The 27692-nt window shown below is 35.6% G+C and overlaps 1 protein-coding gene across 2 annotated transcripts in view; it reads right to left on the bottom strand.

The window, feature by feature from the left end:
- SEMA3E (semaphorin 3E) overlaps positions 1–27692 on the bottom strand; it is a 142881-nt gene that overhangs the window by 65993 nt on the left and 49196 nt on the right. The window contains exon 2 of one of the 2 annotated variants that reach the window (XM_062631952.1): positions 6814–6974. The exons of the other annotated variant lie outside the window; for it this stretch is intronic. Within the exon in view, the coding sequence (XP_062487936.1) occupies positions 6814–6974 (161 nt within the window). The remainder of the gene's footprint in view (positions 1–6813; positions 6975–27692) is intronic. 2 annotated transcript variants of the gene reach the window in all.

Raw genomic sequence — 27692 nt, 5'->3', positions numbered from 1 at the left:
AGTTTAAACAAGTTTCTATTACATTTGGAACAGTTTTCAAGTGAAATAGTCCAGGTTTATTTTTAAATATTTAGAAAAGTTTACAATAGTGTAAGACATATTTTTGTTGAAACATAATTGGCTTGCTTAGGGTGACAGAAAACTTAACACTAGTCAGCAGAATTTAAAGGAAGTTACTATATTGAACATTTTATATGAGTTCAGTGGAAATATCTCTGCTAAATTGTCAGTGACTTTTGACACAGAGTATTTACATCAAGCTACTGATTTTCTACTTTAAGTGAGACTTTTAATAAGGGTCAGCAATCAGCCTCCAGGGAGAAGGACCAGCTCTTCACAGCCAGTTACTAGAAGTGAAGCTAAATTACACAAGCGAGATTTTTTCAGCTACCTACTGTGTAAAATCCATGTTTCATTCCAGATGCATGATTTGTTTGGATGAAAACAATATTGAACAATGACTGATCAGACTGGAATGATTAATTTATTTCTTAGAACATTTAAACCTGAAAACAAAAACATGATCTCTGCAGTGATATCAGGTTTGGCTGAAACTAAACACGTATCAAAAACTGGATGTCATCATTAAGACATTTTGTCAATAGTACAATTACAAATTATTTTTCTATCCGGAAAACATTTTACAATTAAGTTCTTCTGCTAGGCTTTTTTCTGCCTTTTTTGTAATTGAATTACCTTAGTTTTCTTGAAATAATTATAACCCAAGAAAATCTAGGGAGAAACTATAAGAAAAGTAAATTGCAAGAGAAGTGGGGGTAAACTATAAATGGCTTTGTGCTTAAAAGTGGGAGGTCAGCTATATATTACTCTTGTCAACTTCAGCAGCCTGTCAGTGGTTACGCCATTTACTTTACTCACTGGTCAAGAACTGAATAAGTAGCAGCCTGTCCTTAACCCAGAAGACTAGGAATTAAGTGATATGAACTCTAGGATCTCCTGAAACTAAAAGTTTGAAGTCACAGTTTCCACTTCCCAAAGTTCTAACAGGCAAAAATGAGGGTTTTGCCCCTATGAGGTGTAGGAGGCTGTTAGGAACAGAGAAGCCACAGGAAACAGAGGGAATAAACACTTGTCTCTGTAACCTAATATTAAATAAACTGTGTGTAGGTATTTATTTTGGTATTTGGATACCTAGTCCCAGTGCTATTGAGTATATTTTACATACACATTTTCCACTTAAGACATACTGAATTAAATGCATATACAAAATCAAGAGAAAAAAGCCACAGATGTAACCCAATGCCCCCACTTTGTATGGAACGTTCAAAAACAGATGCAGTGTAAGCACCTCCCCCTGCCATGGGCAGGGACACCTTGTACTAGGCCAGGCTGCTCCAAGACCCGTCCAACATGATCTTGAATAAGTCTACAGCTTCTCTGGGCAACCTGTTCCAGTGTTGCACCAGTTTCATCATAAAAATTTTCTTCTTTATATTTAATATGAATCTACCCTGCTTCAGTTTAAATTCCTTGTCTGTTCCTGGTAAAAATTCTCAATCTTATAATCCCCATTTATGCACTGAAAGGCTATTATCAGTGAAAAGGTCTCCCCAGAGCTTTCTCTTCTCCAGTCTAAACAACCACAACTGTCTCAGTCTTTCCTCATAGAAGAGGTATTCCAGTGCTTTTATCAGTTTTGTGGCCCTCCTCTGTCTCTGGACTTGCTCTAACAGGCCCATATTTTTCTTTTGCTGGGTACTCCAGTGCTGGACACAGCACTCCAGGTAGGGCCTCACCAGCGCAGAGTAGAGGCGAAGAGTTACCCCGCTTGACCTGCTGGTCACAATTTTTTTTGGTGAAGCACAGCAAACAATTGCCTTTCTGGGCAGCAAGTGCACATTGCTGGCTCATATCTAATTTTTCATCCACCAGTATCCCCAACCCCAAGTACTTCTCTGCACGGCTTCTCTTAATCCTTTCATCCCCCAGTCTATGTTGATACCCTAGGGATTGCCCTGACCCATCTGCAGGACCTCGCACTTGGCCTCGTTGGACCTCGAGGTCGACATCCTCAAGTTTGTCAAGATCTCTCTGGGCGGCATCCCTTCCCTCAGCTGTATCAGCTGCACAGCTCTCTGTTATGATCATTTGAAAAGAAATCTGTACTAAGTGGATCAAGAAATACTTTGCCAAGGTGTGCTTACTGTGATCAGTGATACTGCTGTTTTCCTTAACTCACATAATGCAGGATGTGTTTGCACTGTACGAAAATCTAGACAATCAGATGCAATGGTCACCTTTAACCTGCCACATACTATTTTTCCTTATGTTTATGCTTTAGAGTCATGACAACTAACAGCTTTAACATTGATTCTTTGCTAGGATTAAAATCTTTTGTCAAGCTGTCAATAACTATAGTTGGGAAATTTTGCTATGCATTTAGACTGGAATAACATCACATTTAACACACATTTCACAGGGCTCATGCTTGACATAATTATTGGCTTGGACATAATTTTTCAAACTTTTTCACCTCTGCAGATTACTCTGAACAAAATTTTTTAATTACTTGTTTAGTGATTTTTTTTCCTCATCTTGCACCATAATATTATCATCCTTGAGATAGCACTGTATTTAAAAGACAAGAAAAAGCTACTTTTACATGTACTCCTCATAGGAAAAAATAGAATTATACAGCACTACAGGCACCAGCTACTGAGCAAATTCAAATATGGGAAAAAGTTTAATTGGAGCTGTAATAATAATTAGTGTCTCTAAACAGCTTCCCTATTCAGTCACTAACCTGAAAAAACAGGACAGCATATCTAGTGAAAACTAATTTAAAGAAATTATATGAGCTCTATAGCACTTCAAGCTGAAACAGACTACTGTGTCAGCTAGCCTGAACTCTAATATATGACAGAGCAATGAAGCAATTCAACTATCCCATCCCTGGTTTAAGTCAATAATTAGTGTTGAATTAACACATAACTTGTGTTTGGCTGAAGCACAAATCTGCAAAAAATGTCTGGTTATGGCTGGATATTATTGATATTTATCTACAAATACATAACCACTAATGGATAATCAAACTCACTGCTAAAATATGTGCTTCCTATTTGAATATATGTATATACCTGCATGGTACTCAAAATAATCACAAGCCATGCTGTTGAAGTCTTGTGTTCAGGCAGCTCTGGAGTGGAAAATATAGCTAGCTTCACTAGAGGCAGGACATACAGGACATACTATGAAGGCTCTATAGTTTATTACAGAAGAGACATAAGTCCTAACCTAGAGCTACCTCTTAGTAGATCAGAAATAACACGTTGAAATGTGTCCGCAGATGCTTATTTAAATATTTGAAGTAGTAGGAGCATGAAGAAGTAGGAGCATTTCTTTTCAGAGCAAGGCCTTTATAAGACCTTTGAAGCAAAAGCTAGGAAGAAAGAGGAGCTGTAAAGAGTTTGTGGACAAATAGGAAGTGCGGTTCATTTTCACTCCAAGGGACAAAAAGTAGAAACAAAGGTCATCCTTCTCTGTGGGCTGTTAGATCAGTGATGATGAACTACTCTCATTGGTTCCAGTTTGCTGTCAACAAAGATCTGCTTTGGCACCAATCACAACGAACTGAAATACTTTTAAAAATAAATTTGGCACCATATTTCCAAGAAAGTTCTCTATCAGTGTGTTAGATCATTGCAAGTCTTAAAGACTTTGGATCAAAACCCAAATATGGAAAGTTAGTATGTGTAAAGTATGATTCCAAAGGTAGTGCCAAAGGGAGTGAGATCTTAGGGAAAGCAAAGGTCATGTGGATGGTACCTTCCTAGCTTTGGCTACATACAGATTTCAAGTACTTCTATGGCTTTAATTCTCTGTAAATATTGACATCCACATTTGATAGTCTCCCTCTTTCTTACTACAGTTAGTGTTAAGCCACTCTTCATACAAAAACCGAGACACATGAGTAACATCGTTTTAAAAAAAACTCATGGAAAGATGTGCTAGATACTCTAAGCAAAAAAATTTCTGTGTGTATTATACGAAAAAGACAGATACAAAGACTACAAAAAAACCCCAACAAAGTAGGTAAAGGAAATACAATGGAGAAGTGACTCTGTCCAAGATGGCATGAGAGGTCTATGCCACAGCTGAGAGCTCAACCTGATTCCCCAACCAATGCAAGAATGACAGCAGTATTCTTCCCTGAAAGATTTTTCCCATTTTTTCATTACTGGATATGAAAAATAGTCAGGGCAATATATGCTTAAAATAATGGTGTTAAATATATACCTAAACAATTAAGAATTTATGTGAAAAAACTATAATTTACCTTTCAGATTACTGTTTTGTATTTCAAAGCTGAAGAGAAGTGAACCTTAAGCAAAAATATAGTCTATTAAAGGTAGATTTATTGGATGCATGCTTTAAATGCATCTCAAGTTGAGTTTTTTAGAAATGCTAAATTACTTGGTTAGTCAATAGGTCTCAATGCAAACGCATTTTTTGTCCACTCAGCATACTGTTGTTTTTCTTTGGAGCACTTTTAATATGCTTGCTAGAACTGAATTAATGGGCCATTTTACAGCAGAAGGGACACATTCTAATTTGGAATGGGGTTTGGTTTGGTTTTTAGAAAGCATATTCATATTGTAAATTGTGGAAAAATCAGTGGCAATGAATTAAAAGACATGCACTCTTTTCTAGAACACAGAAAAATAAAAAAGATCTATATGAATCTGCCCCAAACTACCAACTTAATAAAATATCTCTTTTGAAGCTAATGACTCACCCTGGTTACCAGAGGGATAACAAAACCCAGGAACTTGCCTCTACTCCTATACTTTCATTAGATTATAACTGTTTTTTTAAATTAATTAAGTTGAAGTTTTCAGTCTGAAAGGAAATGTCAAAGGCTAACCAATGAACAGTTAAAGACAGATTATGAAAGAACAGTGGTAATAATAAATCAACCAATCTTTCAATACCAGGAACTTCCCTCAATGTATCTCAGTAATTAAGCTCTCATATAAAAGAAATGTCTCATTCCACACATTTGCTGATAGTACTGTAGAACAATCAAGTTTTCTCTGGCTATCACAGAATGAGATCTGCACTGAGTGAGCACTGAGAAAAGAAAAAAGGATCATGACATTTGTATTCAAGGGAGCTAAGCCCCGGTGAGGTCGTTTTTAAACATGAGAGGTCAAGCTCCATTTATTCCAGTTTCTCATCTTTAGCACATCATAAAAGCAGGCAAGCAGGCAAGAAGCGCTTCCATCAATTAGTCATACTCTGCACATAGGTCTCAAGACAGAGAATGTTTTCAGAGTAAATGGCTGATTTTCCATCTAAAAACAAGAAGGAAAGAAATGAACTTCAAGAGTTTGTCCAGATGGGACAATGTAGTCGGACAGAAACATAAAGTGCTCTATCCTGTCATGTCTCCTCATACAGGTTTACTTCCAAATGGGGAAGAAGAGAGGGGGGGAAAAACTTATTTTATAGAAACAACTGCTTCCTAAATTTTTTCATATCCCTGAGCTCTAATATCTTGTCACAGGATATAAATAATTTTTATCAAATGGAAAAAGAATTAACTCATATCTCACTGTACAGGAGCAAAGCTCAGCATATATGTAATATTGCTGCTTGGTGAGTTTATTTATTTATTTTTTTTAAAGGTTGATAAATTCTCAAATGGCCTCCCTGAATATATTATTTTCCACATATCTAGGATTGCCTTTCCCAAATGTTTATAAAAAGGATAAAGCATATTGGATCTTTTCACAGTAGTGGAACATGCTAACTATACTTGGAGATAAGCAAGGTTGCTTATGGTAAAGTTGACCAGAGCGCTGGCGTGAAAATAGGGTTATTCATTTACAGCAAGGGGGCAAAAAGAAAAGAATCTGAAACATCAGTGAGGTATATCATATTTCTCCAGAGGGGCTTTGTTTTATGACTCACTTTCTCATTCATTCATTAATTTGAGAATGAATGAAGATACATCAAAATACATTAGAAAAAAAAGCCAAAATATATAAGGAAAAGACTGAAATAATTCAAGACATCATTTACCCATAGTTAAGATTGTTGAGGCAAGAGCAATGCTCCTACCAGCTTCCTTTGCCACCAAATACTTCCAATCCCAGGTGCCAAAGGCGGAAGGGAGCAAGGAAGCCAACACTCACATGGGTTCTGACTCTGGTCTCTCCAACTGCTAGCCTGCATATCAGTTGTGGTTTCTAAGACCTACTGAGATCTCTGGTAGGATTATGACTTAAACCACCTTTCTCCCACAGACTACTGAGTAGGCTTCTTCATAGCACTTCTGGCTTGAGCCAGTGTAAAATCCAGTTCCTAAAGAAGGCTAAAAATTAGCTGCTGCTACTGAAAACCTCTTGCAGTTTACATGTTGATTGTTTATTTATGTATGTATGCATGTATTTATTTATTTATTAATGATTTTTTAGATTTTCTCTTCTGCTGTGCAAAAGTCCCCCACAAACACCAGAGAGAAATTATTCCTTGATAATATAGTAGAGATACAGAAATCAGGTATGCACAGAATATGAAATGGTCTAAACAATCATAGACATGCTGGAAGTCAGTGAGAAATAGCTATATGACCTCCAGATCCCCTCATCTAGAGTGAGCCTTATGGGTTATTACTGGGGAGAAAAATGGTAATTAGTGTATTTATTTCAAATATAAACATGACCTTAATGTACATGCACAAACCACCTACCAAACCTCCATTATCTCCCTTTTTGTCATGCAGACTCAGACATTCTGTGCTACAGATGATGACATGAAGTGACTAAAATATATAGCTTTTTACTCCACCTCTCGGTAGTTGTTGCTGACTCGATCCAAACTGAGGGAATACAAGAGGTCTTTTCCTCCCACAAACAGTCGTTCTTGATACTCATCCAGCAGCATTATATGAAGACCAAGATATCCAAATGGGCTATGAAAGACTGACGTCCTGTTTAAATCCCAGAGCTCTGAAACACAAGCAGAGTGTGTGTGATAAATACCAAACAGCTTAGCTTTCACAGCTTCATTTTCATATCCTCCTAGGGAACTAGACAAGAAGTTGTAAGACATTAAAATGCTGATTGTATAATCTTTGAGTAAGAAAGAGACACAAAACACCTGGGAATAATTTTCAAAATGAGCCAGCTCTCCAGGAGGTTTGTGTATAAATCTTGACATCATAAATTCTGCTCAAAATATCATGAGATGGGGAGGTATGAAAATAAGTTTTCTCCTTAATGTTTTCTGAAAAGGAAAAAACATCACTTAAGACATAATTGCAAATGGAACGAATGAATGAAGTGATGGAAATTGAAATTAATTACTGGAAATTTTCTTGTTGTCTTTCCTTCAGGCATGTCAAACTACAGCTTTTTACTGCACACACAGTACAGAATGTTTTTCTGGTTTAACTTTTTTTGGGGGTGGAGTTGCTGGTTTTAAGCCCAGCACTGTCTTCACTCAGTTTGCTGAAAATATTGCCGCTAAATTCAGTGAGAACAGTATGAAATCTGCAAAATGCATATTCACCAGTTTCCAAGTGATTACAGATTTTGTCCAGAAATGAGCTGACCAGATAAGGGGAGCTGGGGATTAGCTACAAAGTGATCCAGGTTAAAGTCATTCCCACAGAAGAAGGGAAATTCATCCTGGGTAATGTTGCAGAAACTTGGAATCAGGCCTTAGGAAGGAAGACGAGGCAAGCACTGAGGTCTTTCTGCGCTCTGGAGTAGATGGTGCAGAGCACACCCCAGCTTGCAGCAGGTCAGAGAGGCTGAAAAACATTTTGCTGTTGGGAAGCCCAAAAAGAGGTAATTACAGGCAGTACTCTAGGACTGCTCCAAAACAGCGGAGCTGAGACTAGGGCAAAGGAACTATGTTCTTATGTTTGTTGCGGCAAATTTTTGTATTGTGAAGAAACCAGTTTTAGTAAAGAAACTAAATTAGCTTATCCTCACAGCTATCCCTAAGCATAACTTTTTCAATTGTTAGGATGTGGCCCAGGCCCAGCAGCTGATATTGGAAGAAGTGGGTTAGTCCCAGAGCTATTGAAGACAGCAGATCGCCCTCATCCATTTTGGGGTGGAGGCTCCTGCTCATGTGCCACACCAGCAGTTATGTTCATTCATCCATGCTGCACCTTATCAGCCACACACAGGTTACAGCGGGTCTTCTGCAAGAGGACTTGTCCTACATAGAATCATAGAATAGTTAGGGTTAGAAAGGACTTAAAGATCATATAGTTCCAACCCTCCTGTATGGGCAGGGACACCTCACACTAAATCATGTCACCCAAGGCTCTGTCTAACTTGTTTTTGAACACCGCTAGGGGTGGAGCATTCACAACTTCCCTGGGCAACCCATTTCAGTGCCTCACCACCCTTACGGTAAAGAACTTCCTCCTTATATCCAATCTAAACTTCTCCTGTTTAAGTTTGAACCCATTGCCCTTTGTCAGAGACTGTCTTCACATGGGTCTACAACGATGACATCCACTTAGGATGCCATATATGTCATCCTCATATGCCATGATTTTTAGAAATTAATGTGCATGTTCAAATTGAGAATGGAGCCTCATAAGGCACCCAAATACTAAACCACCAACATTCATAATCACTGTTGAAAATTTTCTTTCGTTCGCTGAGAAAAAAGTGTTCCAAACAAATGAGATTTGAATTCTATATTTGAATTTGTAGTTACCTTGCCCACAAAAGTATTAGCTCAACCAATTTACCTCATGAGATATCTTACATTCTAAATTATAGGGAAGAGAAGAAACATCTTGAGCCAAGGCAACAAATCTAACATTCAATAAGGTTATTAATTTAATTCAACCAATAGCAAAACTTTCTTTTAATATTAAATTGTTATTTATATTTTGTATGTGATGATAATGGAATTTAGTAATAGGATAAATGCGTTTTGCTCCATTTATTAAGTAGGTTTTGTTCAGGTTCACAGAAGCTGAAAATTATTTTCTGAAAACTGTTTCCCTGAATGATAAAATTTATATCAAAGGAGTCATACTAAAACTTCAGTCTCACAATTCAGGGCTTTCCTGAGTGATCTTCAAAAAGAATCTACTGAAGAGTTGTGGAGAAAAATGTTAATATCTAGGCTTTCTGTAACATTTTTTAACTGTAGAGGCCAAAACACTTTGTACCTGCGTGTGACTGGCCTCGTTTAACAAATGGAAAAACTAAGTCACCGAAAGAAACGTCGTGATGAGATGAACAAAAGTCCTTTTTGTCTAAGTCGTGCATACTGGCCAGTGGGCAGATAACCTTTTGAGAGCAGTATACTCAGCACAGAGCTACATAGCAATGTGGAAAGGGCACTTTCACAGCAAGCTTCCCTTGCCAAAAAAATCCAGCGGATTTCTGTTTCAGAAGAATATTGTTTGTTTCTGATCAGATTAGAAATGAATGGAGGCGGGGCTAGAAATATTCTTCTGGTCCTAAATAAAGCTACTTTTTAGTTGTAAGAATATAAAACACCCAATGTATTTTATTTTTGAGTCATTCTTGGAGTGGAAAGCATTGCGTTTTAAATTCTAGTTATGCACAACCCACAAAAGGATACTGTGGTAGGTGCCCCTGATTTATTTCCATGTTGCCCTGAGGGGAAATTTTTCATAAATAAAACAGTATTTCTTTTAGATCAGAGATATGACTCACATATTCTCTATAAGAACACAAGGCACGATGAACAGTTCTCTACCTCATCATGTAAAATGGTAACTACTCACTTAAGACTCAGTCCTGCAAAGTACACCTGTAACTCTCATTGTCTTAAATGAAAGTTGAGAATATTAAACAGCTTTCAAGATTAAGCTTGTAAAAAGGGATATTTCTAGGACTACCCCCAGCAAAGCTGTACAGGCATGGTTTTTGCTGTGAGTGTAGAGACAAGCACAGGAATGAACCTGACATCTAGAAGGGCTGGAAAACACCAAGCAGTAGGATATGGGGAGTGATTTTGATACTGAAACACAAATGTAGTAGTGTTATGTAGTTCCTTTGAAAGATAGTAGGATTTCTGGACATTGTAGGGTATCTGAGATATAAGGATAGTGTAGGCAAATAGAATACAGCACCATTTGAATACCAGCAGAATGGGTGGGATATCTGGGAGTCTAAATGGCACTAGTGGCTGTCATTTCTAGGCAAGTGAATCTCACCATGTTGTAAGTGACCCAAGTTTTGGAGCAGTAGGATGGCATTCATGTAGTGGTATGCCCCTTCAAAACTGATTGACTTTGATGTAGCACTGCAGGAAGGGAGCTGTTCTTTTTCCAGACTTGAGCTGCTGCAGCCACAGGTTGCACAGCCATTTAGTGAATTATTAGTTCATTGATTGTTGCACTCTGCAGTGTTGAGATACCATCAGTAACTGAAAAGCAATTTCCCCCCAAATCTACCCTCAGTTACCTTGAAGAAGCTTATGCTTGCAAGAGTCACCTTGTGAATGCAGACCCCTCAATGTGTCAAGAGTTGTGCTCCTGATCATGATGACACCCTTAATTTGAAAAATCCAGTTTCTAGATCAGAGCCTAAACTTGAGCATAACCCAAAAAGCAGTTGTTCTTCTATCTAGTACTATGCTTTAATAGCTACTTTTATGCTGAGCACATTTAGCTCACTTAAAGATCAGGTGCAACTACAATTGCCAGATCCTGGCCAGAGAAAGTGCTGACTACAGTTGTTTGAAATATACCAGTGGCTAAATCAGTCACCTGAGAAACAGCAGACATGAGTTCAATTTCCTTTTCTAAATGGATTGAAACTCAGATCTTTCCTTTTCCATCAAGAGGTTTAATCACAAGCTATTAGCTACTAGATTGGTAGGGAAGGATGGATGCTTTCTCCATTTCCTGTTGAAGCTGTGCAACAAAATATTCAAGCTTCAGGAAGACCGAACAAGCACTAGCATGACTCTAATATAGTAGCTAAATTGCTTTTCTGGGAAAAAAGTCTGGCTCTAGTGCCCAAAATAGTCTATGCATTTTATATTAAACAGTGGATAAACTATATAAACTGTTCCAGCACATGGACCAGAAACCCTTGATTCCTCTCTTACATGGGAATGGCTAAAGTTTTCAGCTGAGTAAAATGCTTCCTCTTATTGAGTTTCTATAGCTTTCTGTGACAAAAAGTTCTTTCTCTGTAAAGATCTTGTGTAAAGGAATAAAAAAATGGATTGCTCAGGGAGAATATATTGTAAGTAAGTGCTCAACACACACAACAAAAAAGAAAAGACCTTTCCTGCTTCTGTCTTTTGGTAAAAGTAGAGCTTAGAGTAGCCTCAGTGTACTGATCCCAGATTTGTGGCAATGTTATTCAACTTTTGTAAAGTAGTTTTTTGCTTTTTTAATCTAAAAGCTCAACATCACAACTAAACCCACACCATTATAGTACAAAGAATATTTTACTCAACAAAGGAAAGACTGTTTCAATATTTACATATTCTTTCATGGCACTTCACTTACTTGTGAAAGCCTTAAAGCAAGTTTGGGCTGCCAGATTACACTTCATAAGAGAACAAATCTTACTTCTTGCTGCTTTAAATGCCAAGAACAAACCTGGGGGTCTGTTATCTGTCTGCCAGAGCTTGCTGGCAAATAATCAGACTGATCTTGCTTAATACATTTTCTCTTATAGCACATCTGCTATGGTGAGCATATTCATATTAAATACTCTTTGACAAAATGGATTCTGTTAGCCATTTGTCAAGCAATGGTAATTATATTCATAATAGCTGATTTCTTCAATGTTTTAATCATCAGTATGTAATTCTTTCTAACTTCTAAGCTTGTGTTAAAACAGAAATTTCTATTACAAAAAAAAAACAACAACCTTTTATGATATTATTTTGATATTTTAAAATAAAAAGTCCCGATAACTAAAATATGCTTAGGAAATTGAATGCAAAACCATAATTGGTGCTCTAGAGCAGCCAGAGTTCAGTGAGATTTTGTTTATAACAGGTTCTCAGAAACCAAGCACATAATGACTAAGATAAAACTTTGAACCTTGAATATAGATAAATGTCGCTACAGGTTTGTTTTTTTTTTTTTCCAGGAAATGACAAAGCTGTTGTTGTTCTGCTCTGTTTTCCATAGCATTACATCATCACAACTGCACAAATCTATTGTTTTTGCTTTTTTTGCCCCCACAAAAATTTTTGGTTCCCCTTTTAAATTCTACAGAAATATAGTCTCACCTCCCACACCACTTCATGCTGGAGAACATTCTTCTGGCAAAGATGTTTTCCAGATGCAGGGCACTGACAAATGAGTCTGGCACTTTGAACATGTTGAGTACATAAGGTGGACGGTTCAGTGCTGCTTTACAGGAAGAGGTAATGACTGGGGTTGCCTTCTGTCCCCATCAATAATGTAAAAGGCCACAGATATAAAGTCTAGGCAATGTGAAGACCTGAATGACATCTTATGTTTCCAATTATCAGCATAGTCTGGTAGTATAAATATTACAGTGGAATAAGTTTTATAAGAATTTGGTGAGCCTTATGTAATTTTAGTTAATTCAGCTGTTTGCTATATAGCTGACAAGTGACAAGTTAACCATGTGAAAAGGAAGAGACAGAAACAGAAAACCAAAAGGAGACATAGGGGAGAGCCTGAAATGTCTGTGACACAGTTTATAAACTTCAGGTTGATAGTAAGATCAGACAATGCAAGTACCCTTCAGTTGTAAAGCACCAGTACTTTAAGGCAGATTGCTATTCAAGGGTACCCTAGAGTCATCCATCAGAAGTACAAAAATATAATTTTACAAGTGGTTGGATCTTTCTGACAAGGTTAAAACCTCTAACTAGCAATATTCCATATAAAATTGATAACAGGAGGCAGAAATCTTCTTAAGCAGTAGAAAAAAATAAAAGGGAACAAACTCACCCCCTTCCCCCCCAAAAAAAAACACCTATGCTGCTGAACATAAGAGAATTTATTAGCAATTTTTACTGCTTTCTTATGCTCACAGCCATCGCTCATTTATACTGCTTCGAAAATAATAACAGAGTCATGATAGTGATTGACACATAGGGTAAGGATGCACTAACTCAGGTGAAACAGAAAACTACTTAACTGGCTGAACAATAGAAATGGACACAGTGTAAACTCACCAGAGATTCCCTAACAAAATCTGAGACAAGGCAGAATTAAGTTCAAGCTAACTAAAACATCTTGGTAGTAGTGATGATGAAAGTTGCCACTATACTTTTAAAACAGAGTTCCTAAGATATTTCAGTGCCTTATTTGGGGATCATGAACCAGTAGGAGGTAAACTTAAAAGGCTGTGAGGGAGACTGAAGTATGAACTCTCACTGCTTGAGGTTTTATCTGTGTGGCTGCCAGGCAGATGCCTCAGAAACTTGGCAGTGTAGGAGACAGAAAGCAAAGTCTAGTAATGACAAGCAAAATCCCGTTAGTCCATAACTACTCTCACACGATTCAACCTCTCCTCTTACCAGCAGGTAGTTTTGCTATCTAGCTATATTTGGAGAATGTAATTGGCTTCATGAAGGGAGTTGGTGCAGCAAAGTACATGAATAACTTTGATGCTCTTCCTCCAAATGTATGGATCTAGTGATGAAGTTTAAATTATAGTGAAAACTTCAAAGAACTTTCCCTCTGAGTTTGCTCAAATTACAGAGGCAAAAGTTTCTGAAATTAAAAGGTACAGGGAGACAAGAATATTTTCAATCTGTATGAAATACAAAACTTTCATCTCTCTTTTTTCTAAGACAGTTGAAAAAAACCCTATAACTTGGACATGTAATAAATCATAGGGTGTATTTTTGTTTCCTCTAATTCTACTCATCTTCTGGCAGAGAAATTTCAGTGGAATTTGAAAGTCTTTAACACAGCTAATCATGTTAGATCATGTCTTAATCCTCGATATTTCCATTTCAAATTTTTATATATCACATATATACTATGACATACATATACTCTGTCACATCTAGCAAATATTTAGCTTTTCTTCCCTGCTGGCAAACTAACATATTTAGTTAGCCCCATTATAACTGATCTGGTTTCAGTTACTAAACAACAGAAATATAACCATTACAAATCTACCAGGGTTTATAGTATTGATATGTGTGTGTCATGGTTAAAGCCTACACACTGCTAGAAAAGTGTATGCTTACACAGTATTTCATGTTTCTAGATCTTTCTGGAATATTCTACAGTGTACATCAAACTAAAAATCATCACACAGAATCTTCATACAAGCTTGGTTTACTGCAATTCTAAGATACATTTCCAGAATTCCATGCCAGTCCAAGAAAAAATATTTGATAATTTAATGTGACTAATGCTTAAAAAAACTCAATCAAATGCAATAAAATTTTGGTATTTTTGATATTTAATCAAACCTGTCGGCTAAGGATGGCCAATTGGCAGAGTGTCTTAGAAAAAAACTTATTTTTAAATCAGCTGAAAGCACTTATAATGCCTACTTAACAACAGTGGTAGTTGAAATGCCAACTGCTTTGCGACAGTAGTATCTGTGACCCTACCAATTTCTGGATTTTATTATTGTTTAGCTTTCCAGTGTGATTGTTCTCAGAAACTGTGTACATAACTCCAAAGTGTTCTCTTGCAATGCAGTTTAAATACGTAGTTGTGTTAGAAGGCATTAAACCATATTCAATGCTTATGAAAATACCATTGCTGTAAGTTCCCAGGTCTCAGTCCAAGATAGAATGATGTTTACTCGTGTAACCAACAGTATGCTGGGCTTTGTCAAAAAAAGCATGACTGGCAGGTCAAGGGAGGTGATCCTGTCTCCCTACTCCACTCTCGTGAGACCCCACTTGCAGTCCTACTTCCAGCTCCAGGGCCCCCAACAGAAAGGTGTGGACCTATTAAAGTAAGGCCAGAGGAGGCCATGAAGATGATCAGAAGGCTGGAGCACCTCTCTTATGAAGAGGCTGAGAGAGTTGGGCTTTTTCAGCCTGAAGGAGAGAAGCTCCAGGAAGACTGAGCAGCCTTCAGTACCTACAGAAGCCTTCAGTACCTACAAGAAAGGTGGAAAGGGACTGGAACTAGATGATCTTCCTGGACCCTTCCAACCCAAACCACTGTATTATTCTATGATCCTATGATTTTATGATTCTACAAATTTTTTAATATGAAATTGTTCCAGTCTAAGGATGACACAGGCATCCATGAAATAGTCTTTGAGCATATTATCTGCTTCACCCAATGTATTCCTAAGGAAGTAAGTATACAAAGAAATGTCGTCCATAAATTATACTCACAGAACATGTTTTGCATTATGTTTTATATCTTAATAGTGTTAACAAGGAAGAATTGATTTATAAAATGCAAGTTTAGAAGGTACATATGTTTCAAATAATCACTGCTTTCTTCTGATGAAACACAGACAGTCCAGTCTCTTGAGGCCTTGATTTATTAAGGTGTACCACTTACTACATGCTTATTACCACACCAGTGTGGGAAGGGTAGAATTCTTCCTCTGCAGAGATCCAGTGTTTTGACAGAAAGAGAATCTGGTGCTTTCATTTAAAATGAAGATGCCTAAAGTCAGGGTTTTATGCTATTCAAAATGACTGTTAAATTGAATTTCCTTTGAAAAAGATGGATAAAAATGAGCTATCCCATGTGCTTTTCAGGGGCATATGCTCTTGGGCAAGATTGCAGGTGATTGACAGTATTTGTAAGGCTATCTGGAATCATCAAGAGTGTGACAAAAAAAAGAATGGAGGAGAAAGGAGACATTGTAAGAAAAGCAAAAAGCAGAGGGAAAATTGAGATGGAAGTAAATAAAAAGATGAAAGGAAGCTTTCAATGTACTTTTTTCTGCCAAATCAATTACTCACAGCAAATGCAAAGTTTGAGATAATAATCCATAGGTGAGTTTAAAAAAGATTTACTGCATCTCACACACTGACATAAAACCAAGTTTTACAAAGCACAGCAACTCTGAACAACAGTGAATGGATTTATGTAGAAATGAGTACATTGATACCCCAAAGTGTCTTCTTTTTAATTGAACAGAATAGCTTGTCTGGAAGGGTTTAATTCACAGAAAGGAGACAAGTAATCAGCTGTTAAACATCAGTGTGTTCAGAAGACCTACCTAATTTGAGTTATCCAGCACTAACGTATCCATGATTTGATCATGCTTTTCCTGATATGGACCAAATACTTTTAAATTATAATGAAAACTGAATGCATCAAAGATCTGTTTATTTGCTCTATTCTAATTATGGTTTTTATTATGAGACAGATTTTTATAAAGAATTCAAGCTTTTATACTGCAGGTGGGATATGTCATATTCAGGTTTTGTTTTGTTCAATATTGGGTGTGTAGTTTAATATATTTATTCAGCTGGGTTTTTTTACCAGTACAAAAGAAAGAGGCATGCAGAAATTACATTAAAAAATCCTTTATAAATACTCTTTATAAAAAAAAAAATTAAACACATATAAACTAAAATTAATAATTTTTATACTCCACATTTGAAGAAAGTCTACTAAGTACCAGATACTTAGTTAAATGTAGATGAATTCCAACCCAAAATATATTCTATACCGAAGCTAAGGTTGGTCTTTGTTAATGCTTGCAATTTTAAGCACTGTAATGAAGTGCAATACATAGAAATAAGATCTTTAAGGGTCTTTGTTATCTTTTACCGTTTCTTACCCAGTATGCCTAATTATTGTGAAATGCTGGCCAAGTTAAATGCCTTGGAAGAAAAAGACAGAGAAAAGCTTTATTTGAATAACTTGGGACACATTTGAAACCTTTCAGAATCAATAACACTTTGCAAATATTAGCAGTCAAAACCAGAGACATGTTTCTGCCATTTAACATTGAGTAGGTAGACCTCAACAGTGGATCTTAAGTAGTGTAACCTGAGAATAAAAGTCAACATTAGGTAGCTATAAATGGTTGTGTAACTAGTATGAATTGTGTAAAGAGTTCGACACTGTCCCACATGACATCCTTCTCTCTAAACTGCATTAGTCTTTAATAAAGCTACCTTTAAAATCAGAGGAGTTTTTGACAAAAGAGTATTTCATTAGTTTTGCTGCTATGGATTTTTCATAGCAGTATGTAGAGACGGAAAGATGTAGAGAAAAAAAAGACATGTAGAAGACAACATACAGAAACCTTTTACAAGAAAATTTCTGAATATTGGCTTTTGAGATAGGAAGGTTACTTCCAAATTACCTTCAATATAAATATGAAAAAAAAATGAAGATATTGTATTAGAACTATATGTCCCAAGTACCATATTACTGAATCTGAGAGCAATGTTTTTGTTTAGACTACAATAGAAACATAAATTTATATTCTGTACATTACTATGAGCATGGGGCTATTTAAGGACAAATTAATTTTGTAATACCTGATGCACATTACACCAGCAGGATGCGATTTTCTATTCCTGATACAATGGAAAATACATAAAAAGAACATGAACTGTATGAAATAGCTTGTCATAGAATAATATATTTATCAAACTGTCAGAAGTAAGTACACTTAGGAATGAATAGGTCCTAACTGTATATTATTCAACTGAAAGCTATTTAATTGTTTATATTATATTTCATTAATACTTAAATGAAAAATGTTACTCTTATATAGTTCTGCCACTTGCTATGTAAGCTTAACTGAAGTTCAGGAGAATTTTCTCTCTTTAAGAATTAAAGAATTGGGAATATTTTATTCTTTTCTGACCGTTGCAGGATATAGTAAAATGGTGTCTGGTCTGAAGGCAGTGAGAGAACTTTCTTTATAGAGAAAAATGAAAAGCAGGAAAAGCCTTAGAAAATTCTCATTTGTGTAGATGCAATTGCAGTATAGCTTTATCCATGTAAACAAATATCATCTATATAAACAGTTTCTGATTTCAACAGAAGGATATATTTCACAATCTAAGAGTCACATAAACAACTCTTATGTATCAGTGGATGGCTGGCACCAAGAGACCACATGGGCCATGATGTATGTCATATCACAAGAAAACCAGACAAAACGGTCTTCATTTCATCTTCTGTAATCTCATACTCTTGTGCAAGTTGAGTGTACGATAAGTATAAGATATTTTCTTCCCATTTTCCACTGTTGGAAGCAATAGAAAAAAAAAAAAGTTGTTAAAGCAAAACACAATTATACATACTTATTTTTGAAAGAAAAAAATCACGAAAGAAACAGCAAGTACTTTAAGGACAACATAAGGAATTGTATTGGGTCATTAACAATTGGGATAGAAATAATGTGACAGATCTATTAGCTTCAGAATAATCTGCAAAAGCAAGCACTATAACAGCTATTAGATGAGCCAATTAAATAAAGATGGGAAGACACATTTAACAATCTACTTTAGTTAATAGCCAAACACTAGTTGGAAAAGAAATAGCTGTCTTCCAGGTTATTTCCCCATGTTTGTTTTCCATAATACAATTTACACTAAAGAACACAGTTTTCTAAATACACAGGATATTTATACCAGATCATTAGCTGGATGTGTCACTTTTCCAAATAAAATATTTCTATGTAACAGTAAGATAAAAGAGAATATTTGCATCTATCTTCTCTGGAGTACAGGCATCTGAGGAAAACCCACAGAATGTGTGTTTGTGTGCATGTGTATGTATGTTTATTTGCATTCATGAAATTTTATTTCATATATTTAAAAAATTAATTTATTTCACAAATTCAAAACTTTCATTTTATAAGCAAGGCTGCTTGCTATCTCAAACTATGCTAATAAAGGTGTTACCAACAAATTAATGGTAAAGGTACAAATACAATAGCTATAATGAGGATCTGTGTTTTCAAAAGATTATGGGTCAAATGTAAATTTCATAAAAGAAAGTGCAGTCCATCAGTAAGCAACAATTTTTTCTGCAACTTTTTTCTGCAACTTTTTTCTGCAACTTTTCTTTCATTTTGCCCTTTGAAACTAGTTTCACTACAGAAAATATAGATAATATCTAAAAATTCTTACAGAGCTAATTTATATCTAAACATTTTCTATGCATGTCTAACCTGGTGCTGTTATTAATGCCATTTGGCAATAACTATTTTCTCTGTGGTTATAAGTTCTTTTGTCCATTGCCACTAACATTATCTGAATAGCTATAAACAATGCTAAATAGCTGTTGAGAACAATTACAATTTCTTCCCTATAGAATTTTCCTTTCAGTAATTTACAGCTCAGTGGAACTTGCACTGTTTTCTTTCCTGCACTTCTTAGAAGGGTTACAAAGATCAGAAGGCAAGTCCTTTAGAAGAATTTATTTTTCACTATCTGTTGGTGGTTTTCTATGATGTGCTGCTATAGTAAGGCAGCAATATAGATGTTGTTTCTGCTGAAATCTGTCCTCTTTGCAGAGATGCTTTCACACTGACAAGGCAGCTATGGATTCTACTAAGTCCAGGTGCCCCTGTTCTTGCATTTATACCAAAAATGCAAGCATCAGGCCTTTAACATGAATTATGAGTTTTGAAATACCATCCTCTGCTTCAAGTAAGCTGTACAAAAAACACTGAGGGAATCCCTTCATGTCAAATATTTACCCTACCTCCTTTTTACATTTTTATGTCATTCTTATATCGTTAAATGAAAAAAAAACAAGTAGAACAAGTCTCCAGAATATTACTGTAAATATTTAGGTTTCATTACACAAGAGTTCTAAGAAGTTTGGATTAATTTATGCTTAATCACTTTCATTTGTCCTCCAATAACACCCAATTTGGGCTTCTAGTCACATAACACACAGTTATAAACATTGAACTTCACATCAAACTACAAACTCTATGCAAGCATTGAAGGTTTTTTTGATTGTTTTTTTTTGTTTGCTTGTTTTTTTTTTTTTGAGATCCAACAAGGGTTTTTCTTGGGAAAAAAAGGAATGGAAATATATGTGGTTCGAGCATAGCTTAACCAGTGCTGAAATGGATGGATTCAGTTTCAATTGTGCCGTTCTGCTTCAGTGTTTCCAAGCATAAAAAAACTATAGCAGCCAAAGAAAATGGCATGAACATTATGCAAAAGATAGCATTATAAATTGCAAGTAGTTTTGCACTGTTGAAACAGATCCTGAGGGCCAGTCATGTAGGAGTGAAGCTGAGTTCAGTTCGCCTATTTCCATTGTCGCATAAGTTTCACTTATTCATACCTGTGTAGAATCCGGCTCTTGATGCACTATATTTCTGTTCCTGATTTATATATACAGTCTCCTGATCTAAATTACAAGAATAATTTTCCAGTGTTAGGGACAAGAATATATGATGCCTACTATTAAAATCCAAAATACTTCTGATTTATCAAATAATTTTAAGATAAATTAAAAAATGTGCACCCAAAACTGCTATAGTATTTGTAGCCCTTTCTTTTACGACTGCAATGAGCTCTATTGACATTGAACTACCAGTGTAATTTTCATTTCAGGTTCTACAGATCCATGTGTCTAGACTAAAGATTGCAGGTTCAGTCTCCACAGTATGTGTCCTCTCCTTACACATTAATCACTTGTAGTAAGTGTCAGAAGACTTCAAAATATGTTAACACAGGTGGACCTATGGTGCTTGTTTGTAACCCTGTTGAGTAAGCATTCTTCAGGCTGTTTGTATAGATCCAGTATCAGGGTTGAAACCTGGGAGTGATAAGGTTACCTAAACCATAGCACAACTAAAAAAAGTCAAGCCATCCAAGAAAATCAACATTGATTTCTACATGTCACATTTAAAAGCTAAATATGCATATTGCCTGAGGAATGCATTTGAAACAGCCAAGTCTGGTAGGAAAGAATGTTTTAAAAACACTATTTCAGCAGGGATAGTTCTACTGGGAATAAATAAACTGCTGAATGTGCCTCATATTTTAATGCCCCACAGATGTAAACTGTACTTGATTCTATTGTCTATAATTTAATTTAATGTTTGGAATGTTGCAGTAATATACAGTAACTGATAAGCCCTTTGATTAAGAAACAGCCAGAGCAAAAATGTTTATAATTTTTCCTGCACTATAGAGCATTTTTATTGTAAAGAAAAGATTAGCTTTAGCATGAATTTCTATTATCCAATCTTTATTAGAAATGACATACAGAGCAAAGAGGAAGACAAAGTCTGCTTTTGTCTTATTAATTGGAAAGCTTTTCTATTGTAGATTTATGGAATTTTTCTTTGTGTTGCTAATTATGAACAATATCTTGCAAATTTAAATAATGATTCAATAGAAGCATTAGTTGAATAGCACCATCAGCAGTACTGTGAAATTCTTTTTCTGCAGTGATAAAACTCTTTTTCACCTATCCTTATCCTCACTCTTATTAAATGCCTCTAATAGAGGAACCAGCCCCTAAGCGCAAAAAAGATGCAGAGAAGTGTACGAATATTCAAAAATATTTTTCACTTGTTGAAGTATTTCTAGTCAGAGGATTAACTTAGATATTTATATTAACACATAGCAGCACATTGACTCAGGGTGTAACATCATTTCCATGTTATACTTCATGTTGTTTCAATACAACTCTAACACATATGGATTAGAAAAATAATATATTTGATGTGTCAATACTTTGGTTTCTTTTTAAATCAGAATACTTTTGTTTTGCAGCTGTTCTTCTGACAACTAAATGGTTATAGGATCCTTATATTTTAATTTTTAGAGAGGCCTAAAGGAATGTTTGTAATGCAAAAAATACTGAATTAACAAAAAAAGTGTACTGATACTTTTTAAGAAACTAGTTATATTTCCTAATTTTCTTTGACCAGAGCTTGGTGACAATCCGTTAAGTGACCTGAAGGCTGTCTTATTATTTTCCATAAGACTGGATCGTTCTAATTTCATGAACTTAACATTAGGAGAATCTTAAGGGTTGTTGTTCTTACATAGGCTAAAATTGCAAACACAGGTGCAATATATTGCTATACTCAATTTATAATGTGTTTCACAACATTGTCACCTTTAATCATTTTAATGTAACAGTTGCAGCAAATACTTTTTGGAAAGTTCTTATGACTGCAGTGTTGAGTGTACATGAGAAGTTCATGTTTTTTAAACTGCAAGTTTCTCTTGGGATTGTGGATGCTGAACATGTGACAGAGCCATGAAGACCCTGAAGGCAAAAAAAATAATTGAAAAGTAAACAATCCAATTTAATTTAATTTCATTTATTCCATTATCTTTTAAATACTTTTATGTCAGTGCTTCTGATTTTTAAGCTGACCCTATGATTTGACACATATATTTGGCTAGGTTAGGTGGTGTTTAGTTACACAGTATATTAGCTTTTGTTCTTTCATGAATTAATTTTGACATAAGCAACTGACCTTCTAAAATTTTGCCTAGTTCTATGCAAACTTTGTGTCTAACAGAAGCAAAACTCACAAACAAGAGGCTGGAGACATCTGGAAGCTTGTTGATGACTGACAAACTTCAATCTAACTAAATTTGCTTTCAACTGTTGTGAGAAAGCGTATTTTTCTCCGGCTTCTACCATTGGTAACAAGTGTGGAAACTGGGATTTTCTTTGTGTAATAGTGAATGGTGAACAGCAAACAGATCTATAGTTTTTTAGATAATAAACTAGCTAATAGCAAACCCACACCAAGCTTAAGGATTTGTAAGTATCAGTTTAACACTCTTTATTATATTATAAACAAGACGGTGGTACTAGAGTGCTTATGTATTTTCTCATGCATACAAATCTATAGAAATAGAATACTAATCATTCATTAATATAATCTACTTCCTTTTTCTGAAGAGTTCAGGATTGTTGAAAGCTGAATCACTTGCTATAAATATTTGAATTCCATGGATGATATTCCTCTTCACAGGAGCTAGAAACTCTTAGCTTTGGCTTCATGCCTAACTACTCACTTTTAATATTCAACAGTCTCAAAACTCTTGTACACTGTATTGTACCTAGAGGTTAAGTGTATTATGTTAAGGGGGGACCAATTTCAATTAAAATGCAATAATGGCATTAAAATATGCACTGCCATGACTTCAGTAAGGTCTCTTGTCTGTTACTGTCAATAAGGGCTTTATTGGGGTTTGCTTAATTATGTGTGCACAGGGAACAATATAGTTGCTAATGGTGTGGACAGTGGCACCTGAGCTGCATTCCAGGGTAGGAATAAAATCAGCATTTTAAAACTGATCTTCGCATTTGGGCACTTCAGTCTATACTTGAGGGGTAGCAGGTTTTACTTTCAGGGCTGCTGAGAATCTCTGGTTTTGTGCTGACTTAACTGAGGAAAAAGGATTAAAAAAGAAAAAAGAGATTTGGTAATGTTTATTTAAGACATATTAAGTAGAAGAAACATGTTAAATGGGCACCATCAGGACTTCTCCTAAAATCAATTAATTACATGGCAAGAATGGGGTTGCTGTGCTAGATAATTGCACAGGTCTACACAGTGCTTTGCACATAGGAATCTGACAGGTAGACTTGGTGAGCTAACAAACTGAAAAGTGGCCCAGCTTACTTAAAAGTCTGCCTTGAAATTGGAAGCTGATTGATGGTTGGCAGGTTGCTTGCCAGGTGTTTTATTCACCTACAAGTTCAAAAGATATAAGCCCCTGAGCTTCAAGGCAGAGAGAGGGAGCTTGCCTTTGAAAAATCAAGGGGAATAAGGCAAGAAGAAGATGACTGAGACTAGAACTTTTTAAGTCATGAAAAGAACATGAACTGACTACTGGGAAAGCATCAATTATTAGTGCTGTGAGCAATAATTTTTATTACTAACAAGCATCCACAGTTACAGATAGGATGGTACATTTTAAGAGACAGATTCAGTGGCAGATTTTTTATGAGCTCACTTGACAGATACAAATACTTTGTTGTTCCCTCACAACACCAAAGTGTTTACTGTCTTTTCTCATGAAACTTAAAACTAACAGTTAATTTGCTTATGGTTTCTATAAAGATCTCTCACTCTGAAATAGTTAGTGAGAAGCATTAATTTTATCAGTGCAGTATTGTAACAGGTTTTGAAAAATTCTCTGTCCTTTTATTCCATTGGATGAATGTGTCCCACTGCACACCGTGCAGCAGCTTCTCTGTGTTCTGCCATATGTGCCAACACCACAGATAGTTGTTAGTGTGCAAAGAGCATAACTTACAATGTTGGAATAGAAGCAGTCAAATGTTGAAGAAGCCTTGGCGAGAGCCGCAGAAGTGGTCACAGTCCCTTACAGGTTCTTTCGCCTCTTTGCACTTCTCTGTGAGATTATCCGTATGAAGAATGAAGAAGTAAAATAATAGTTTAAAAATGACCATTTGGCTTCTGTGTAAGTGGATCCTCTCACTTTTTGTAGTTTAACTAATTTCTTTTTACTCTTTCTTGCTTCCAGGCATATACTCCAGCCACATACTCTGTCACTTAACACTGAAGTTGTTTGTCAAACACAACTATGGGATTCCAACACTGCTGATGTTTGTTTTTATTTTCTTCCATTGCAAGAACACCATTAGTGCATATATGTCAACTAAATTTGAAATTTTCATTACATGTGAAATGCAAAATAGACTACCAATAGCTTTTTCTGTTCAAATACTTTATTAACGTTACACTCCATAGAAGCTGTGGTACAAAATATAGTTTTAGAAAGAGAGATATAAAATGAGTGTGTGGTGAAGAAACCAAATATTATGGCAGCAAGAGTGTTTATTGGAAACACTTCCTGGGAAGCCAAGACTTTTTGGTGGGTAAATGACAAAAAAGGTGACTAACTGGGATGATGATTAATTCCTTTTTGCATATAAATGCTATGAGAAAAATTCTCATAAAAGAAGCAAATAGCTATAAATGTCAAGATACAATGAATGCACAGATTAATCAAACTCGACTATATACCATAAAAGAGCTTTTTTTGCACTGTTGTTGGACTTCATGCATTTTTGTGAAGTAGCCAGAATGTCAGCTTGACAAATGTTTTCATGTGATCACAAAGCTCAAAATTGGTGCTATTTCTCTTGCATGCTGATGAATGCGGGAAACTATAGCATAATTAATTGTAAGGATGAGTTTGATCAAAAAAATTTATGATATTTAATAAAAATTTATGAAGGAAAGTCACTCTGAATAATGTTTTCTCTATTCTGCATTCCATTAATTGTGAAATGTAAATGAACAAACCAAGAGATAGCTTTCAGAGGCTGAATTAAAATTCATTTGTACTAAAGAGTGAACATAGCAAACAGCTCTGCATTAGGAGTCATTACAGAAGAAAACTCATTAATTATATTTGGTACTTGCCAGCATTATCTAAATTGCTTATTTTTATTCTCAAATAAGACAACATATAACATCAATAACAAAGAGTTGTAGCTAATGCAATTATAACCTGGACAGCTGTGAAGCTGTGGCTACTTACGCTATTTGAAAAGGATGCTGTAGTAGTTCCTGGCAGTGTGAAAGGCTACGGTTTCCTTGGCTGCATAAGTATTACTAAATAGAACCATTTTATGGCTCAAAAGCCACATGGCATACATCCATACAGCTAAGTTGTTCCATTGTCTTCATATCCAAGCTACATAACGTCATCCAACCCCCTATACAGAATGGTGCTTGTACTGTCTCCTGAACCATGCCCATATATTATTTGGAGGAGTTTTCACGGTTGCCAAGAACAACATCAAAAATTTGAATACTAGGTATAATCATAGGTCAGTGCTTCAGTGCTCTGGATTTGCTGTTAAAAATTATATGCAACCTTTGCTAAATCTACCCCTGGTAGGTTTGTTTTAATTTGGATAAATTCTTCTTTTATTGCATATCTCTTCTAGTCCAGAATAGAATTATTATTTAACTGATACACTGCAACAGAGTGAGAGAGCTAAGTGAGAAGAGTTCCTGTTGTCCCAAGCATCTCACAAGTGTCCAGCAAAAGGCACGGTTCTTTGCCTTTAATTTCGAAGAAATAGTAAGTAAGCATTGTTGCAACATAGCCAAGGGGCAATAATAAGCACAGGTAATGTTACCACAGTAATGTTAATGAGTAGAGATAACTTCAGTTACCATCAACAAGAGCTTTAGTAAAGCATATCTGTAATATGTCAGTTAAAATATAGTTAGAAGCTGCTTTGACATAGGTAGGCTGACCACATAGCTCAGTAATAATAATATTTAATCCAGGGAGCACTTGAGTAAAGAATGTAAAATTAAGAAATTTCTTTTATTTGAGTTAATCCATATCTCATTATAAAGGCATGTCCAGCCACCAAGAAATCTGTATCATGGGAAACATGATATGGGATGTAACAAAACAGGCTAGTTCACAGCAATGATCTATGAAATAGTTGCTTCAAATGATGGAACACAGGTCAGTTTTACACAGCATAATCTCCTTGTGCTGTTTTCTACAGTAGGTGCATATTCATAAAGCAAATGATACTGTATGCAGGCACAAACAATACAGTTGCATGAAAAATATGTTATTTTTATAAGCAACTTAGCAACTGTGACTTGTTCTGGAGCCATTGCTTCATTGTTTTTTCATTCTGTCACCAGTGCCCCACACATTCAGAACTGCTAGGGTTATGTGGCCTCGATGTAAGACTTCCTGCTTAGAGTACAACTTTAGATATACTACTCAGCGTAAGGAGGGAGCTGCACACTGTCTCAAGGAGTAATCTACAAATAATAGCTGTGATTCTGAATCCATTATTTAGAATTTAAAGCTTTTCACCTTCTTGTGCATATTATCTATATTATAAACCATAATAGTATAAAACTTTGCTCAACTAAAGCATGAAATAGTTTAATACGCCTCTGCTAACCTTTGTCTTCTCACTTCAACTATGTGGTAAGTCACCACCTTGTTTGCAATAGCCAACTTTTTTAATTGAAGAAATTAATAATAATCTTGAGTGCACTACAGGATCAACCTTGACATGCCAATATAACCTCACTCACTTTTTTGCTGTAGGCATAGTGCTATATTTTCCACTCTATAATGTAGACAGGATGAATTGCATAATACAATATTAAACAATCTAGACTACAAAACCACATCAAAGTAACGCAAAGGAGTTAATTAGCCCCACAAGAGGGTTACAGATATGTTTTCCACTGCCTTAAATCCATTAGCTAATTGTTCTGAAATATTTTTCTGATACTAAAAATATTAGTTTTAAATGAAATCATTTACTTATCTTGAATGGCATTTTTCTGCTGACTCTGGCAAAAAATGTGGGACTCTGAATAATTCTAATACTGAGCATGTGACATAGTGTATGTGATCCCTCAGAGTCTTCCAGTTCACAATACACATCTCAAAGCATGAAAATGGATTGTTGTTATCATTCATAAGTAATAATGTCAACAGTATTAATATTCAGATAAGATTAGGAAAAATAAAAAGCCGTTGAAATTATTCTTAAATAAGAATTTATATAATATGGGCCTAATAGCAGCTCTAAGATGTTATTGTCTTCAATATTTTTAACTATTAAAAAGGCACAAATATTCCCACCACACTTACAGCAGTAAAGGTTTCAATACTTGTCTCCAAGAAAATATTCAACTTCTTCATAGTTTATTAGTGTTGTGAAAAATGTGCCACTAAACCAAAATTTTCATTAGCAATATCCACACATAAAGCATTAAATTATTTGAACACCACCAAAAAAACACTTAAACAATAAGTTTATGCCCTATCTTTGGCAG

The sequence above is a fragment of the Pezoporus occidentalis genome, unplaced genomic scaffold (assembly GCF_034315485.1).
Source record: "Pezoporus occidentalis ecotype Australia unplaced genomic scaffold, CSIRO_AGI_Poc_V1 ctg38, whole genome shotgun sequence".
In the NCBI taxonomy this organism is placed as follows: domain Eukaryota; kingdom Metazoa; phylum Chordata; class Aves; order Psittaciformes; family Psittacidae; genus Pezoporus; species Pezoporus occidentalis.
The sequence above is the reverse complement of the archived record's forward strand: the minus strand, read 5'-3'. Positions and strand labels throughout refer to the sequence as shown.